Below are 18861 nucleotides of genomic sequence, written 5' to 3' on the forward strand. Positions count from 1 at the left end.
TCTGATTGATGGAAAGTTACTACGACACTAAAACTAAATTCACAGTTTCTTATTTTTCTTCTGCACTTTGCCTCTGCCACACCCCCATCTGCACTTTGAGCCACAAGGAAGGAGCAAGCTCCACTCGTAGACTTTGAAAAGCTGAGGTGGCAATTTTGGTAAATGGCTCCTAGGGCTGAAAGCCTGGCTCTGGTGATGCCAAGCAGCCTTTTAAAAGCCTTTCATACACAGGCTGTTACATATTCAAGTAAGGTTAATGAAGCAAGTAGCACAATTCGTCAATTTCCTTGTTTCCTTCTCCCTTCCCACTCCCCACCTGGAAATATAACATTGAGAAAATTCTGACCTGAATACGTTGCTGGAAAATGTCTCCAGTTCCAGAGGAGATTCTACTGAAAGCATCAATCATGCTATTGGAGTTTGATATATCTGGAACAAAGAACTTTAAACCTCCTGAAATACATGATAGGGATGTTCACTATTAAAATGGGTAAAATAAAACAAAAATAAAAATGTTAGGCCTTTTCCAACAAACTTTCTTGGCATTAGAGTGTTTGTTTTGGGGAAATGGGTGCTATGCTTGACTTGTTTTGCCTGACACCCTATACAACTACATGGTAAGTGGCCCTAGGCAAGTGGTTTCAGCTATTCTGTCCATGAGTGTATTGCCAGGGCCTAGAACTTATGCACAGTACATAAGAACTCAATAAATATTTATCGAATACTCAAGATTAAAGTAATTTTAAGATAATTTAGGTTCATTGCTATTTACGTCCCTATGTTTACATTTATATTCTGAAAACTTTGCTTTTAAAGATAATTCAATAAAACCTTTCAATTGTCAAATCAGCATGCCCATTTTTTATTGAATAAGGAATATAAGAGAAAATTATTCTGTGCCTCATTTAGTATAAAAAGATATGTATCTTAAAACACTGTGTGTGTCACTACTATAGAAGTTAGTGCATTTAATCTTTTTTCTGTTTTGAGATGGGGTCTCGCTCTGTCACCCAGGCTGGAGTACAGTAGTGCAATCTCAGGTCACTGCAACCTCTGCCTCCCGAGTTCTAGTGATTCTCCTGCCTCAGACTCCCGAGTAGCTGGGATTATAGGCACCTGCCACCATGCTCGGCTAATTTTTGTATTTTTAGTAGAAGTGGGGTTTTACCGTGTTGGCCAGACTGGTCTCAAACTCCTGACCTCAAGTGATCTGCCCACCTCAGCCTCCCAAAGTGCTGGGATTACAGGCATTAGCCACTGTGCCTGGCCACAAAGCATTTAATCTTAAACATATGTTTTAGCTCCATGATTATGCATGTTCACACTGGCTTAACACAGAATTATAAAATATTATTTTTTGGATGTATAGAATTAGAACCTTTAGGGAAAATGTAAAAAAAAAAATCAGCAAAATATTGATCGATTTTAGTAATGTGTGTGTGTGTTTTAAAAACAGTTTCTATATTTTCAATTAAGCCATATAATGAGTTTCATAGTTGTGTTTTGGATATTCAAGTTAAAGGGAAATGCTCCAAAAGGCATGTTTTTAAAAGTTTATTACCTGTAAGACGTGATAATTCCTCCAGATTTGGGGCTGCAGATGAACCCAGGGCAATGGAGTGAATTGTTGAACCACTGCTGAGCACAGTGGGTAAGCAATTGCCAATAAGCTTATCGTCTCCACTGGTCACTAATATCATCACAGTGCCATAAGCTTTTCCATTCAGTTTTTCAACCACCTGAACATACAGAATTAGTCATTTGGAAGGAAGTGTAGTTCAAATTGTTTTATTGAGCAAAAGAATTATCTGTCATCCAAATTCCCACTGTAGCTCCTCCACCCCACGCCCATCCCCACTCAAGTTTTACCTCAACCCATCACAGCACTTGTCACCCTACATTCCACTGCCAGTGTGCTTGTGAGCAGGGACTTTTCCTGCCTGAATCGTCAAGATGTCCCCATAGTTTAGAACTGTATCATAGAGGATATGGAATACATCATAGTGTGAGAGGCTTGCCTCTGAGATCCAGCAAGTGACCAATAAGAGGGCCTAGAGCAGTGGTTCTCAGTCTTGGCTACACATTAGAATCAGATGGGGAGACTTAAACAATTTTAACGGTCAGGTCATATCCCAGATCAATCAAATCAGAATCTCTGGGGGTGAGACTCACGCATTAGTATTTTTTTAATCCCCAGGTGATTTCAATAGATAGCCAAGGTTTAGACTATGGGCAGCAACAACCATAGCTGATGTGTCTTGTTTGCTATCAGATAAGCATCCCAGATGCTGAATTCAAACTTGTATTGATTTAAATAAACTCTGTCATTCCTGAAACACAATTCTGGCCTTAATTGGTTCTGATATGCTTGAAGTCTAGAATGACTATAGACAGAAGCCAGACATGCTAATTTTGACAAGAAAATTGAAAGGGAAAAATGGCCACAGCTGAGACAGTCCCAGAATGACTAGGAACAGTTTAGAAAATGCCCAGATGTTGTTTAGGTTCTCTAGTCTTGTCCATTGTATTCATTTATTTGCTCATTCTGTCAACAAGCATTTATTAAGCAACTATTTTATGCTATGTACTTTGCTAGGCGCAAGGAGTACAATGGTGAATAAGGCACAGCTCCTGACTTTAAAGATAATCCATCATTACTTTCATAGTTGAGGCTGTTATGACCACCCTGTAACAGACTGCCCCCCATCAGAGGAAACCTCGTATACTAAATGAAGGAAAGGAAAATGATGGTGATCCAAGGCTTAGGATGCTCTACTGTACCTCAAATCCTTTCTTAAGCCCTGAACAAATGCTGACTTCTGTTTTAGCTGATACAGTGGTGGGCAGATATGAAACCAGCAACTTTCGATCATCATTGCTGTTAATTTGGTGTAGTTGAGCTCTGATCTCTCCTTTGCTATCAAAACTGGCAATGCCCACGAAGGTATGAATTTCAACAATCTGCATCAAATAAAATTCTGCGGCTTGTTGTAGTTGAAGGAGTCTGTCAGCCTATGTCCCAAAAAGGAAAAAAGAAAATGGCAACATTTGGTTGGTAGACAAAAGTATGATGAAGTAACTCAATCAGCAAACATCTCTGCTAATTCTTTAGAGATGTTGTATCATAATTTTTTGAGCTTTAAAGAGTAACATAATATTAGAATATTGTTTGATTAATTGCAGGCTCAAAAATGAACGCTTTCAGGGAAGAGGGAGTGGCTTGGGGCTCTGCCCCCAACAAGATGTTCGTAATTTACCACTCTCTGTTTCTCATCATCCCCACTATTTCACTCCAACCCAGAATTCAAAGATCCATGAACCCAGCTGAGACGAGATTTGTAACTGCTGTTTTAAAAATGCAGTCCAGGTAAAAGGAAACATTGCAAAGAGACCTTTGCTAGAGAGGAGTGGCAGTCAGAGGATCCATGATCTGCCCTGGCACTACCCTCTGCTATTGTGGTCACCTTAGGCTGGGTACTTCATCTATAGGGTGAGGACGATAGCTTTCTTGTTTATTAAATTAGAATTGCTGTGAGGATCAAGTGAGATACATATATGGCAGTACAGTTAAACCATGAAGGGCTAACCAGGTTTAAAGTATATTAGTGACCAGTTTTGGGCAGGTGATGCTATTGATTAATTCACTGGGGTCACTTGTTTTGAAAGCTCTGGGAAAAGAGAGGAGCAGCAAGCTGAGCTTCAATGACCACCCACTCAGGGATGACCCTGATCTCTATCTCCAACTCAGGCATCTTCCTGGGTGGATCTAGACCTGCATTTCACACTTCTTAGGACACAGGTGTCTGGCTTAACTAGTTGGGAGTGATGATTTGACAACCGTGAAGCTGGCAACTCTACACTTTGAATTCAAATACTGTTTCTCTTACAATATTGGGAAGTAAGTTGTAAAGGGGGTAAAACAAGGTCTTAGAACTCTGCCTTCAACTTTTGCTAATTACGTGATCATAGTAAAATTACTTCTTTTTTTTTTTTTTTAGCTTCAGTTTTCTCATCTGCGAAATGGATACTGAGTAAGCACTCACAATAGAATAGCTATTGCCATCTTCATGGCCATCAGGTCATCACTTCCAATCTTGATCTCTACTCCCAGCTAGCTAAGCCAGCAACCCAGGACTCTCTTACCATTTCTGTTACCAGCCTCCATATTCTTGAACAGGTCCCATCGACTCAGTATCTTAAATTTCTCTCAAATCCACACCTATGTCTCTATCCCATTCGCCACCTCTCAGATCCATCCAGTGTCATACAAACGAATGCCCTTCCCTTGAACAAATCCTTCTTATTTTGCCTCTTGGTCACTGCACACATTTTTCCCTTCCCACAAATGTCCTCTTTTCTTCTGTTTCCGTACATCACCCAACCTAGCAAGCACCTAGTTGAATCCTTCAAGATTCAACTCCAAGTTGATTCTCTCAGTGAAATCTTCCTTGACCACTTTCTGCTACAGCACCAGGTGCTGCCCCTTCAGTGCTCACATAGTAACTTACATCTCTGTGGAGCGTGGTCACATTGTATTGTATCTATTCACATGTGTGTGCCCTGTGTCCCTCATTAACTGTAAGTATTTCAAAGCAGAGATACTGTTCTTGTCATCTCCATATCCCTCAGGCCAGTGCAGCGTAGGCACCTGATAAATGAATGAATAGCAATAATGGTTCAATGACTGTTGTTGGCAGGAAAAGGGAGGAAAGTTTGGTTTGCCATGAGTTTGTTACTTTGGGCTTATTTCTCTTCTACATATTTCAGGTCTACTCTCAAGTACCATCATCTTTCCTCTTCACTCCATCCATTCTTGCTCAATACAGGCAGATAGCCAATATAAATTACTCTGAGACCATATTTAAGAAAAGCATGCCGCCAGGCATGGTGGCTCATGCCTGTAATCCCAGCACTTTGGGAGGCCAAGGCAGCAGATAAGCTGAGGTCAGGAGTTCGAGACCAGCCTGACCAACCATGGAGAAACCGCGTCTCTACTAAAAATACAGAATTAGCCAGGCATGGTGGCACATGCCTGTAATCCCAGCTACTAGGGAAGCTGAGGCAGAAGAATTGCTTGAATCTGGAAGGCGGAGGTTGCATTGAGCTGAGATCGTGCCATTGTACTCCAGCCTGGGAAATAAGAGCGAAACTCCATCTCAAACAAACAAACAAACAAACAAACAAAAAACATGCCCTAGTCAACTGCAGGTAGGCAACATAGCAAAATAATTCAAATGCTGGCTATATTAGTAGAGTTTTTAGTTTTTCAGGTATCAGCCAAAAAGGCAAGTGTTCCAGGACTATTGATCCACAGAGCATGAGGGGATAAATTCTCTCCTTGGACAAGTTACTATCAAAATAAACAGCTACCACTTATTATTTATTTTGAACTAAATGTCATATTATCTTATTTACGCCCCCCTCAATAACCCTATGAAGTAGACAGTGGTATGCTGGTAAATGTTTAATAACAGTTTTCTGATGAAGAATAAAAGAAAGGAAGAGAAAAAGGGAGGGAGAGAGCAGGCAGGCCTGACTCGTAGCAAACGCCAGTTTCTGTGGGGTAAATATTCTTCCATGTGTGAAACCATGGTTGATTTCCTGCTGTTAATGTGACGTCACTGAGTGCACAGTTAGGATGAAATTGTAGTGGCACATCCATACAAATGCAATAGACCAGAAATAACCTCAAGAATTTAGCTCAGGGATCAGCAGAAGTTTTCTGTGAAGGGCCAGATAGTAAATAATTTAGGCTTTGCTGGCTATAAGTTCCCTGTTGCAACTCCCCAACTCTGCTACTGTAGCAATAAGGTATCCATAGATAATATGTTGACAAATGAGCATTGCTATATTCCAATACAATTATTTGTGGGCAAATTTCATATAATTTTCACATGTCATGAAAAAGCCTCTTGATTTTTTTTAACCATTTAAGATATAAACCTGTCCTTATTTTGTGAGCCATGCAAAACAGGTAGTGGGACATAGTTTGCTGACCCTGAGCACATATAATAGTAAAAAATAGTAGGAAAAATTAAGAAGTGTTGAGTTTTGAGTATTTTGTATATTTGTTTTCATATATTTTATTGTAAGCTTATATCATTTAATTGTTATTAATAACTACGTTTAATTACTGGTTTGCAGATTTCCTAAAACTTTAAAAGCTGACTCTCATAAAAGTAGGCATTATTATCCCTATCTTACAGGTGAGAAAACTGCTTCAGAGAGGCTATCATGCTCTTTATAACAAAGACATATTACACAGTAGTGAAGGAGCCAGGATTAAAACACAGCTGCCTGATTGTGGAGACTAAGACTTTAATCAGTTAAAGCAGCTGGAGGCTGCTAGATTGCTAGATGACTGAGATATGGTCTTCTGTACACAATGATGTGGAAAATAGCCATATAATGGACATTCACTTTCACTGCAAATTCACAGTCTACTTCCTCAACCAGGGATATTTACCTGTGAGTAGAATGTAGCCAGCAGCAACTTTTTGTTATATATAGAATTTTGGATTGTAATAGGTCAGAATTTTGGAAAAGGATCTTGGTTGGAAAGAGTTTCAATTAGTAGCAAAAATAAGCATTAGAAATTATCTGTGGATTTCATTTATCTGCATTATCTCAACTTTTGGCCACATTCTGAATTTGTTCCTCTCAACCCCCGAAAAATAGGATGTCCTTGACTATTCCAAACCTTTTGCCTCCTCCAACTCTCACCCTTACTTCCTGAAAATAAAAATAATTAAAAACTGATAGAAGAGGCATGGTGTCCCGCGCCTGCAGTCCCAGCTACTTGGAAGACTGAGATGGGAAGACCACTTGAGCCCTAGAGGTCGAGGCTGCAGTGAGCTGAAACTGTGCCACTGCACTCCATCCAGCCTGGAGGACAGCGGGGAGGGCGAGCATCAGGATAAATAGTTAATGCAGGCGGGGCTTACTACCTAGGTGATGGGTTGATAGGTGCAGCAAACCACTACAGCACACGTTTACCTGTGTAACAAACTTGCACATCCTGCACATGTACCCTGGAACTTAAAATAAAATAATAAAGAACTGATAGAAAAAATGATAAATGTTTACATTCATTTTCGTTCAAAATGTTACCTCTGCCATCTTGCTGGACACATCCAGCACTAAACAGACCACTTTGTCACCAGCCTGTACAAGCGAGAATGTGGGAGGAGGCGGAAGCTCAGTCCCATTCATGGGAAAGCTGTGGTGAAAGTCAGCGGAGTCTGTGATTACATCCCATGCACTTCTGAGGCTGCACATCCGGTTCTGTAGGTTTGGTGCTTCTTGGTTGTGGGTACTTGCATTACAAAATTCAACCACCTGGAAACAAAAACCGTCTTTAATAAAGAAAGGAATGCCTCCCAAAGCAAACATAGTTCTCATTCTCAAGGAAGTATAGGTAACAGAAAAGGTGAACTGAAAGAAAAGAAATCAAAAGTGGTACAGTGATATACCTCTTTCCTTCAAGAATGACATCAAATTTACAAATAAACCTTGGCTTTCTTGCTGGAAACACTAGCACCTTTGCGGTCTGAGAGCAATCTCTATTAAAGTTTATTGGTATTAGATAACAAACCATATACGTGTATATACACACATAATCTTAGTCTTGAAAAACAAAAGATAACAATCTCCCTCCTCCCTTAGCACAATATTGTGTTAAGAAAACAGCCAGGAGAAGTTATCATGACCTACTCCTATTCCAAGCCTACTCCTTGGAATAATATTTAATGACCACTGCACCTTTATTTGTTGATCAGTCAATATATATTTTTCTACCTCAAATATTGATCTCTGTAAAAATAGATAAGGGGATAAACAAATTTACTTCCTGATGCCCCCACCTCTCACTCAATTTGGAAAATATATATAATTTACAGAAATATAGATATAATTCACTGAATGATACTGAACCTATGTTAATCCCCCACTTAAAAATGTGGTTTGCATTGCTAAGTAATGCATAACCATCTATTCCCAGTGGCTCTATTCCTACAAAGAGTCGATACTTCCTGTTAACACAGCCATGGGAATTTAGAGCTAGAAGCAACTGAATAGCCTCTCTTGTCTAAGCTCTAATTTCATAGAAGAGAAAGCTGAAGCTTTGAAAGGTTGATAACTGCTCAAGGATATGAGTTTCTTAGGACGGTGTGGGGACTGGAACAGAATCTGATTTTGCTTTGCGTCGTTTAACTCTTTTTCTTCCATTTCATGACTATGGTTATGGGATTGTAAAACTTTTCTGACAAGATATTTATGAGTAGGTCTTTCAAAACATCGTGAAGATAGTACCTAGTCACAAATAATGTGGATCAAATGCATTAGGTTAGTATCAGATATTAAAGCTATAAATAAGAAACATAATGGATGGGACAAGAAATATGAAAAATTACCCTAAAGTTACAAAATAACTCCTAGTCCTGACTAAACCAGAGTGAAATAAAATAGCATGTCAATCCAAGGGGCATTGGTCAGCCATGGAAACAAAGAGAAAACTCCACAGAGGCATGTGTGGGCTGTACCCCCAGATCTGTGAAGAGATGACCCACAGATGTGACTTACAGGTTTTTGTGAACTTAGAGAGATATATCAGGTCATGAAGGCTGATGCTACTAACCTCTGAATCACCTAACTCCCTCCTTTCTGATTCCATGCTCTCTGACCCTGCATCTGGTGAGAATTGGCTGTTCCAGGCTGCTTCATCCAGAGAGAAAATAAGTTGGCCAGAGGATGCACGTATGAGATTCCCATGACAGAGTACTCTTTTTAATTAATAATTTTAAAAATAATATTCTGGATTTATATGCTAGTCTCTTGTCAGTTAGTTAGCATGGAATATTGACAAGGTTGGGTTTCTGCAAAGCAGAGTTGGTTGACTTCCCCTGGTGATACCTTACCTTTAAGTTCTAGACTATTCAAAACAAAGTAAAGAGATTTAGGAAATGCATTTCAAATACAGAGTGGCCTGCTATCTCAAACGAGAGAATTATAACCATTTGTTATATCAATCTCATTAACCCAATGTGATTTCTTATGAAAGGATACAAGAACACCAGCATATGAACAATTTATTTTGTGGTCCCCAGAGTCCCCTTGTTAAACCTCCCAGGAAAGCAAATAGTCACTTTCCTAAAGGTGTCATTTTGGTAATTATCTTGGGAGCTTCAATTTTTATTTTATTTTATTTTATTTTATTTATTTATTTTTTTTTGAGACGGAGTCTCGCTCTGTCGCCCAGGCTGGGGTGCAGTGGCCGGATCTCAGCTCACTGCAAGCTCCGCCTCCCGGGTTCACGCCATTCTCCTGCCTCAGCCTCCCGAGTAGCTGGGACTACAGGCGCCCGCCACCGCGCCCAGCTAGTTTTTTGTATTTTTTTTAGTAGAGACAGGGTTTCACCGTGTTAGCCAGGATGGTCTCGATCTCCTGACCTCGTGATCCACCCGTCTCGGCCTCCCAAAGTGCTGGGATTACAGGCTTGAGCCACCGCGCCCGGCCGGGAGCTTCAATTTTTAAATCTGTAGAATAAAAACTAGATGAACTCTAGGGTCCCCCAAGTTCTAAAGTATAGTGCCTCTTAATTGTCTTATAATTTAAATACTTGAAACATGGGAAGAGAAGGAATCCTGCAAGAGTGTGTCATTCCAAGGGCATACTTACAGAAGATAAACTTTGCATGAACATTATTGATGCAGTTGCATTTTGGGTGCTATTGTAGATAAAGGTGCATCCTTCTTTAAAAAGCTTACTAATAATACAGTTTTCTTGGGGGCAAGGACCTTTTTCACACACAAAAATGCCTGTGATGTCAGATGAACACCTAAAAATGGAAAGAGAAACTGGAAATTAGGTCTATTTTAGAAACACTTATGTTTCTTCTTGACTAGCTCATATAATTGTTTCAAGGATTGTAGCCTGCTAGATATATACAAACCTTTAAAAACTGCTCTGCTGGCGGGGCGCTATGGCTTACACCTGTAATCCCATTACTTTGGGAGGCTGAGGCAGGTGGATCGCCTGAGGTCAGGAGTTTAAGACCAGCCTGGCTAACATGGTGAAACCTGTCTCTGCTAAAAATACAAAAATTAGCCAGGTGTGATGGTGAGTGCCTGTAATGCCAGCTATTCAGGAGGCTGAGGCAGGAGAATTGCTTGAACCCAGGTGGTGGAGGTTTCGGTGAGCTGAAATCGTGCCATTGCACTCCAGCCTGGGCGACAGGAGCGAAACTCCGTCTCATAAAACAAACAACAACAACAACAAAAACAAACAAAAAACTGCTTTATTAAGAAAGTTCACTAAGTTAGAAATGCACTCTATTTTATTTTAAAGCATTTTATCTTGATGGAGGGGCTCCGTATTAACAAGGGCTTTAACAACTAAATAGAGTCAACGCAAAAGATACCAGGAAATCCAGATGGACATGAGTGGCAAGATCCTGGGTTAGCACTCCTTTGAGTTCATTTCCACTTGGTATCAGGGAAAAAAAGAGAATGAACATGTAATGATGATATTTAACAGAATTCTTTCCTAAATAAGCAATCTCAAATATTGTTGATGGGAATGAAAAATAGTGCCACTTTTAGGAGAAGAAGCAGTCAATAGCTACCCAAATCACCCTTTGACCCAGTAATTGTTGATGGGAAACAACCCATGTGTCCATCAAGAGGAGACTGGTTGGATAAATTATGGTACAGTCACATAATGGAACCCTATGCAATTAAAAAACACAGAGAGAAGAAAAACATATATTTCCATTCATTTGAATTTGCCTGAAGAAATACTGAAAAAATAAACAAGAAACTAATCAAAGTGGTTACTTAGAGGGCATGAGGGGAAACAGTGAAGATACTGCTGCGAGCAAGACAGCTACAGGCGTCACTTTTTATACTGTTTTGATATTTGAACCACATAAATACCAATTTAAAGAAAAATGCCATATAACTTAAGAACTGAAAAATGAAAGGATCTCTTTCTTGTCAACTAAGTTTTAGCTGCAATTAAATTGATTGCTTAAATTAGGCAATAATTTAATTGCTTAAGTTATAAGCAATTTTAGAGTCAAATAATGAATTATAACATGAAAAGAAGTACTAACCTTGTCACTTTAATTTGATTTCGCCCATTTATATAGAAAGGTTTGTCATTGTTATACTCATCAAACACACCCCAACGGAGATGGGCCCATTCGTGGACAAACACTCGGCCTGTGGAAGAAAGAGCTTTTGCTTTTGAGTTTCTAAAATCTCAGTAATGTGCCTTGCTAACTAGTGAAGACGTAACATGTCTTGACTACACATACTCATTCCAAAGAGTTTAAGTTACTTCCCTCTCTCCCCTTTTCATCTCCCCTATCCTATTCACATTTCCTCCTACTTCACCCTACCATCATAAAAAAGGCAGCATGAAAATATGTTTGGTCTTGTAAATGCAGTAATTTACTTGTTGCACATCTATTTGAAGCTAGTGAGTAGTCCCACATCCTCTCATCTCCCCAGTGAAGCTGCCCGACAGGTTTCTATTCAGCTTCATAGAGGCCTCTAAGTTCAGGGTTTGGAGAAAGGGAAAGAAGCATATCCAGATAGGCAAATAAAGCTTTCCTAATCTTCTGTCTGAGCTATCGAAGCAGACCTGCTTCTTTTCTTGCAGGTAATTATTCTATCTAGAGCAATAGTTGAAACCTAGGAGCTAGGGAAGGAGGAAGGAGCAAAAAAGGAGACTACAGAATGTTCTCTCCCAGGGAAGGACCAGCCTGGATGGTCCTTTCTCTTTGATTTTATCCCTTATTCTCCATGTTTATGTATATTTTACAGCTTCTAGGTCAGGGAAACCCCCATCCTCAGCATGAGATCCCTTAGAACTTTCTCTCTCTCTAAATCTTACATTCCCTTCGAAGTTCAGACCATAACTTTCTCATATAAGCTTTCCAGATGAACTGTCCTCCCAAAGCACACATTTCTTTTTTCTGAATTATTTTAAGTTCTGGGAACTCAGGAAGTGTGTGCTGAGTTGACTCAGGCTGTGGCATATTGTGTAATTTTTGGACCTCGAGACAAAGGAAGGGAGGGTAACAGTCCAAGCTGTGAGTGTTGAGGGAAAGATTGTGCCTACTCATGAAATTTAGAAGTGCTGATGAAATCATGCTTGAGCAGAGATTATCAGCATCTCATGGTTACCAGGAAAGAAAAAAAAAAAACTATATTTTTCTAAAGATTTATAAAGCGTTTTGTAAAGTGTATTTTGTGGAGTGTGTCACTCCACTTCCTGCTAACTATACAGAGGATAACAAAATCCTCGTTAACAAAACCCTAGTTTAGATTTAACTAGGGATAAAAAAGAAAATTAAGACATCATTTGAAAGGCATTACTGTTAAGTTAAATCAAAAACAAAAAATAAAGATTGGGATAGATAGTCCTTGACTGGCGAACTGTGCTCACTATTTTCTCCTTCAGATCTCACTTACTAAATACCAGTCCCAAGGCCTATAACCCTGGCTTCTCTCTCAAACTCCAGCCATCAATATCTAACCACAGGCTGAACCACTTTCCCTGGCATAGTCTACTGCTCTTCACCATGAACTTGCCTAGATCCAGACTTGTGGGATTTCTTCTTTAAGCTGGTTTTTTTCCATGTCTGACAAAAACCTGGTGTGTGCCTTGTTCCTTAATGCTGTCTCTACATGCCTCTTGCCTTTCCTTCTGTAGCCGTTCAGACCTCTTTTTGTTTTTTATCTCCGGAATATTTCTCATCACTTAGAGTTGCTAGAATTAAGTATGATAACATTTGAAAAGCAAACCACAGAGCGGCAGCACATAGGACATCTTCATTGTCCTTATTACTATTCTTCCCGTCTCACGGTCTCCACCCATTTTTAAGTCTTGTGACCTTGTATCTCCAATTCTCCCAGTTATTCTCCTGATATCCAGTTTCTCCCTCATTGATCAAAGGAAGCCAGATTAATCTTAAAACACTGCTTTGATGGAGTCACTCCTGTGCTTAGAAACCTTGAGCGGTGACTTGAAAATGTGGCCATTTTAGTGCATCAACTGCCCTCATGTGCGTTTCAGCATTTTCTCCCACTGCCCACAGTCTCCCTGCACCATCATTGGGGTCTCTGTCTCTCCTACATGATTTTTCTGCTGCCACAGTTTTTTTCATAGTCTTCCCACTATTTTCTCCCTTCTTTCCATTTATCAAAATGATGTTCAACCTTGAAGACCTTTTCCTTTGTAAGGCCATTTCTGACCACCCTTGGCTCTAAATGACCTTTCCTTGACTGAATTCTTATAGCACTCCTCTCTGGGCCACTAATCTGGTGCTGAACTCTTTCTGGTTCACTTTAGCCCCTCATCTTTGCATGGGTATAAGGGCTATCTCCCCATTTGAATGATAAGTCCTTGACAAGTTTCAGGTTTGGTGAGCGAGTCCCTTTCAGCACCAAGCACGGAATATTATAAGTCGTACCGTTCAATGGCTATTGTTTTATTGGTCCCACTTACCTCGTGATCCGTAGCCAGCTGTTAAGTTATCATTCAGTAGGAAATTAGGTGTGAAATGAATGTATTTTCCCTCTTTTCCACACCCTCTGTACTGCAGGGTGTATGGATCATCTCCATGTGCCCCATGCCAGTCAGTCACTATGACATTTGCCTACATTAAAAGAAATGCCTTGTAACACTTTCTCAGCTCTGATGTTCGTGACACAAATGTATACATTCATTAAAGCACTTTGAACTGTACACTTAACATATGTGCATTTTATCATATGTAATTATACCCCAATTTAAAAACAGAATTGAAGAAAAACGCCTTGTGGATGGAGTTTAAAATGCACCCACGCCTACATGTCAATAAAATCACTTGGGACTTCCAAAAAGGTCTATGTTATAAAAGATTAGCAAATTTTTATGGAACTTCATTACTTCCATTTGATCTTTCCACATTCCAGATTAAAATATTCTCAAAAGTCAATCCTATAAAAGTCTGATATAACAAAAGACCATAAAATGTAATTAAAATATTTGAAGAAATTCTAAAAGCATTTATACATCATTCAGAACCACTCAGAAGGCTGTAAAATGTTACAGCCTTTTGTGAACAACTTTCTGTGGGTTATTTTACTGGTGTAAGATAATAGAACATTATTTCTTTGAAAATTTGTCCTTTCTTTCCTGTAACCAATTAGATCAGCAAAACAATCATTCCAATGAAGTTATATTTCATCTTATGGCCTGACCACTTCCATTACTGTTGCTAAAACATATTTGAAGTCCCAAACTGAAATATCTACTCATATAACCATCAAGACAATAAAATGTTATATATAACATTGTTTCTTTTATTTTTAGGAAGAAAGATAACATATTATTCTGGATATGCCCTTAAAAGTTAAATATGCTGTTAAGTTTTTTAAAAAGCTGATTTTGGAAAAATAGATTTAATATGATCCAATATACATAATTATCACTATATGTACAATATGTATATATGTTGTGTGTGTGTATGTATGTGTGTGCATCTGTGTCTGTGTGTGCCACTGAGGAGAAGAGGACAATAATATTTTTATTTTTATTTTCCATATTTCTACATTATTTAATTTTTTAAATGAACATAAATTAGTTTTATAATAATTAACATTTCTTTTTGGAAAGATAAGAATTCAAGCCGAAGTCATTACAAGGAAGTACCTACAGAAAAGACTGAAGAGGTCATGCTCCTGGAGAGTCCTCACTTGGATAAAACTTCATTCCTATGTCTGAAAATTTGTCCTGAGGCCAAAAGGAAAGAGTGCCCTTCATGGAATGGAATACTCAGATGCTGCTTGGGGTTACCTTATATCTTATAAACCACAGTAATTTAGCTCTTACCTACTTTTCCTAACCCTTTCCCCCTTCCCTGATTCCTACCTATATCACATTGTAGACTTGCAAGGACAGGAACTACCTTGTTGGTCCTTGGGTTCTCTGCAGTGCCTGGCATGGCCCCATACATAATGATCATTCACTAAGTGTTTGCTTAACTGACATTCTGAGGTTAAAGAATTGGTATCCAACAGATATATGAACATCATTCAGTGACTATTATTTCCTTTGGTCTTTCCGTTCACTCATATTTTCACTTTTGCTTTACTTATTTATTTCTCTCCTCTCCATTAGGATCAAGAGTATTATCTATGGCAACCTGGTTTTGGTGTTTGTTGTCTCCAATACTTCTTAGTTCTATTGAAGGCCAAATAGATGCATGAAATCTCTGTCGACAACTAGAGACAACAAAGCTTAGTGCAAAAACCATGGGTTTTGGAGTCAAATAGACGTTCAAATATGGCTCTGGAATTTACCAGCTATTTGATTTGGGACAAAGTCCAGACCTTATTCAAGCCCCAGTGTTTTAATTTGTGATCACAGAAATTAATTTTAAGTTATGTGATAATTAAATAATATATGTTAAATGCCTGGCACTTAGTTGGAGCTTAAACACTAACTCTTCCCAGTTTACCCCAGTTCCCCCACCTATCCTATCTTCATGTGCAAGCATTCTCAAATGCTTTCATCTGGTCATAAGTCAACAGCTTTTCACAGGCTCTTTAACTTCTTCAGGACATTGGGGTACCTATCTGGATTGCTATACCATTCAATTGCTGACAGAGTAGCTTCGAAGGAGAGCTAAGGATGAAACAGACTTAGGAAATTTCATACTGCGGGTCAGAAATAAGGAAAGGGAAAAGCTGTACCGCATGTTTGAGTCATTCTGTTAGAGATGTAGCTACAGTCTCAAACCCACTCCATTGCTGAAACCCTGAGCTAAGTTGTCAGTGCCTCTGCTTCTAGTCCTTCTGGTAACTGCGATGGACTCTTGTTCACAGTTGACTTCAAACAGTGATTTACCATTTATATTATTTATCAGTTATTTTTAGTGTGCATGCTAGTATGTACCAGACATCACCATGGGTGCTTAATCATGATCTGCAACTTATGAGAGCTTTTCAAGGTGAAGTTCTTCTATAGGTGGAAAAAAAATGGTAGCCATTCCCCTATTCACCCACATCCCCACATCCTTCCTCCCTTCCTTCTAATCTCTGTATTCCCCTAAAACAATATCCTGGACTTGAGTTAATGTGAAATTCTGATAGTCTACACCATGGCATGAGATGGCAGTCATATTTTTAAATACCTGGTGGTTTATATTTCTGTCTGGACATGCATGTTTATTGCTCCTGACAGGATGGTAAATGGGTATACTCATAATTGGAACTGTTCCCTTTGTAGCTCATCCTCAGTAAGATAAAACTAGTTCTTGATCCTTAACCAAACTTTTCAGAAAGGATTCCATAAGTTACAAAATAAAGAGCTCTTCTGCGAAACTACTTAGGCAATGGCATTTGACTCATTTTTTACTCTATAATTAGGATTCATTTATTCTCATGTATTTTGTTGATAACATTCTACCCATTAAAATTATTTGCATTGTTAATACTGATTACTTGTTTTTACTTAACTTCTCACTTTTATAGTTTAAGCACAGTATATTTTGGTGTTTGTTTTCCCCTTGAGATCATTGAGTAAAATCCTGGATTCTTACCTTTTCATATGATTCTTGTTTTACTTTGCTGTAATTATTAGCTTTCCATGTGGCAGGTATTAAAATCTTTATATCTCTGAAAAATACTCTTCTCTTGGTAGCATTAAATAGGTAAAATGAAGCTTCAGTTATCATTTCCTATAGCCAGACAAAAGAAAAACTTCCTTTACCACTTGTAAATCCTGTATGTTTTGGTTTTCTGGTATGCTTAAACAGTAATAAAAATATTGAAATATTTTGAAGAGACCTAGACTTTGGGAAAACGTAGGAGTAAAATTTTTAAAAAACTTTAAATGACTATCTGGAAGATTTTAGGACACTAATTATATGTCCGTGCTTGCCTTCATAGTTTTCCCAATTTTGAGAAAGGCTTTTAAGCTTTTACTGAACAAATCATTTTCATGTCACACCTGTGTGCACATTCAAGACCACACCTTATGATGACACTGATTTCACTAGAGCAATACCAAAAGGAGGCTCATACGTAATAGAGCTATGATCCTCCCTTGCCATATTAAAGTAAAAATAGTCAATTATGTTATAGCTCATTCAAGTGAAAAGAAATAATTTTGCTTTTTGGCCCACCATACAGACTCTCACCCCTTCTGCCTGAGAATTCTCACCCTTAGGATGGAAACCAGCAATATGATTTTAACAAGCAGGCTCATTACCATGCTTATTCATCAGTTAAATATTCAATCTTTGTTGACACAATGGGTTGTTATTTTTCTAAGTTGCTACCCCAAAAACGGTAATGTAGGAAAACAAAAAAGCTGAAATTAGTAGCAACCAACAATAACAAAAGAGAGGGCTAGATCAACACTTTGTTGAGCTGAGACTACACAGAATTAGATGAGCAAACTGGCTAAGTTAGCCATAATCATAACGCTGTGGTGTTATCTTTTAAAAATGCTGTTCTCTCTACTACTCAAATACAAACCAGGCAGGGTAGTTAGCTTTTTAAATAAGGCTACGGGTCTGATCAAATGGTATACTAGTATCAGTTCCATAATTTCCACTCACCTTAATGTTTGAGATGAGGTTCTGATTCTCAGGTACCTGAGGATTAATTGCAATGAGCAATCCATTATACCCATTGTCTCGAAGTTGTATTCCAGCTCCCAGGAAAGGGAGTTCTGAACTTAGGGCAACCAGGAGAGTCACAAACTTCAGGTTGCAAACAGGACCTGCAATGCCTCTTTGCGTCATGTTGTGGAGAAGCCTCCAGTTCACTCACACTGAGCCTGCTGCATACATTGTGTCAGGTTTTCAATGTGGATGCAGAAGGTTTCTTTCTGAACTTGCAAGGTTTTAGAATACAAGATGAAGGAGGTGTCTTCTTTGAAAACTCTGGGGTGGATCCATCTGGGACCTGCCTCTACTAGTCCTTTTCCTCTAGGCAATGCTACACTTGCCTGTTCTGTGGCTGAGCTGCCTCCTGAATCATGGTTGGGCAAGAAACCTTCTGCTCCTCATTCATTTTATAACTTCTCAGAAAGAAGAGAGAAATAAGACCAAAGGAGCTTAAAAGCAGGAAATCTGGCTGGCTTGGCAGGAAATTAGTATATCTGGACTGTTCAATCCCCTTGCAGTAGAAACACAGAAACCTATAGTGATTTTCCTCTCCTCGTTTCTCATAACCTCCTCCATCAGTTAGCACAACTACTTTCTACTGCCCTCAAGTCATTTTTCACTTGGTGTAAGATTTCCTTGGCTGTTTATTTTGAAGATTTAGAAATCCATTCAGCAGCCCAGTCCCTAGAGCTCTTGGGTCAGAAAGTCTGGGCAAGCTCTCAGCTGATGGCTGGGGGTCAGGTATCAGATATCCCCCAGGGAGGGCCAACTGCCAGGAACTTGGGTACCTGTGCAGGCCTTTCCCTCTGGCCTTGCTACCTTTTCTCTCTGCATAAGGAAGAAGAATAGACTTCTCCTTCAGCTGTCTCCTAAGGGCAAGGTCCCGCGTCAGTCAACCTTCCATTTCTCTAGGACCAAAAACAGGATCTAATCTACAGTAACCTTCTCAAATATTTTATGACTGTTTCATAATACCTGATACTTACCTCATGCTTTAAAGTTTTACATATGCACTTACTTAAATATAAATACTCTGATGCAGGTATAATTCGTACTTTTCAAGTGAAAACACCGAGTCTTGGAAATTCTGATTATGAAAATTAGCCAATGAGAGAAGAAACTAACATTTATTGAGTGATGGATTTTATTATGCCTATTTTATGGTTGACAGAACTAATGTTCAAAAAAATCTAAGT

The 18861-nt window shown here is 39.0% G+C and overlaps 1 protein-coding gene across 1 annotated transcript in view; it reads right to left on the bottom strand.

Moving 5' to 3' along the window:
• Nucleotides 1-17964, bottom strand: part of LOC105482779 (chloride channel accessory 2) — a 35977-nt gene extending 18013 nt beyond the window's left edge. The window contains exons 1-9 of the mRNA XM_011743110.3: nucleotides 17615-17964; nucleotides 16592-16729; nucleotides 13513-13663; nucleotides 11111-11219; nucleotides 9676-9835; nucleotides 7111-7338; nucleotides 2782-3012; nucleotides 1562-1739; nucleotides 347-453 (exon numbers count right to left, since the gene is read on the bottom strand). Coding sequence (XP_011741412.2) covers nucleotides 347-453; nucleotides 1562-1739; nucleotides 2782-3012; nucleotides 7111-7338; nucleotides 9676-9835; nucleotides 11111-11219; nucleotides 13513-13663; nucleotides 16592-16729; nucleotides 17615-17800 — 1488 coding nt within the window. The 5' untranslated portion in view covers nucleotides 17801-17964. The remainder of the gene's footprint in view (nucleotides 1-346; nucleotides 454-1561; nucleotides 1740-2781; nucleotides 3013-7110; nucleotides 7339-9675; nucleotides 9836-11110; nucleotides 11220-13512; nucleotides 13664-16591; nucleotides 16730-17614) is intronic.
• Between the last annotated feature and the right edge of the window lie 897 nt (nucleotides 17965-18861).

Source organism: Macaca nemestrina, chromosome 1, assembly GCF_043159975.1.
Source record: "Macaca nemestrina isolate mMacNem1 chromosome 1, mMacNem.hap1, whole genome shotgun sequence".
Taxonomy (NCBI): domain Eukaryota; kingdom Metazoa; phylum Chordata; class Mammalia; order Primates; family Cercopithecidae; genus Macaca; species Macaca nemestrina.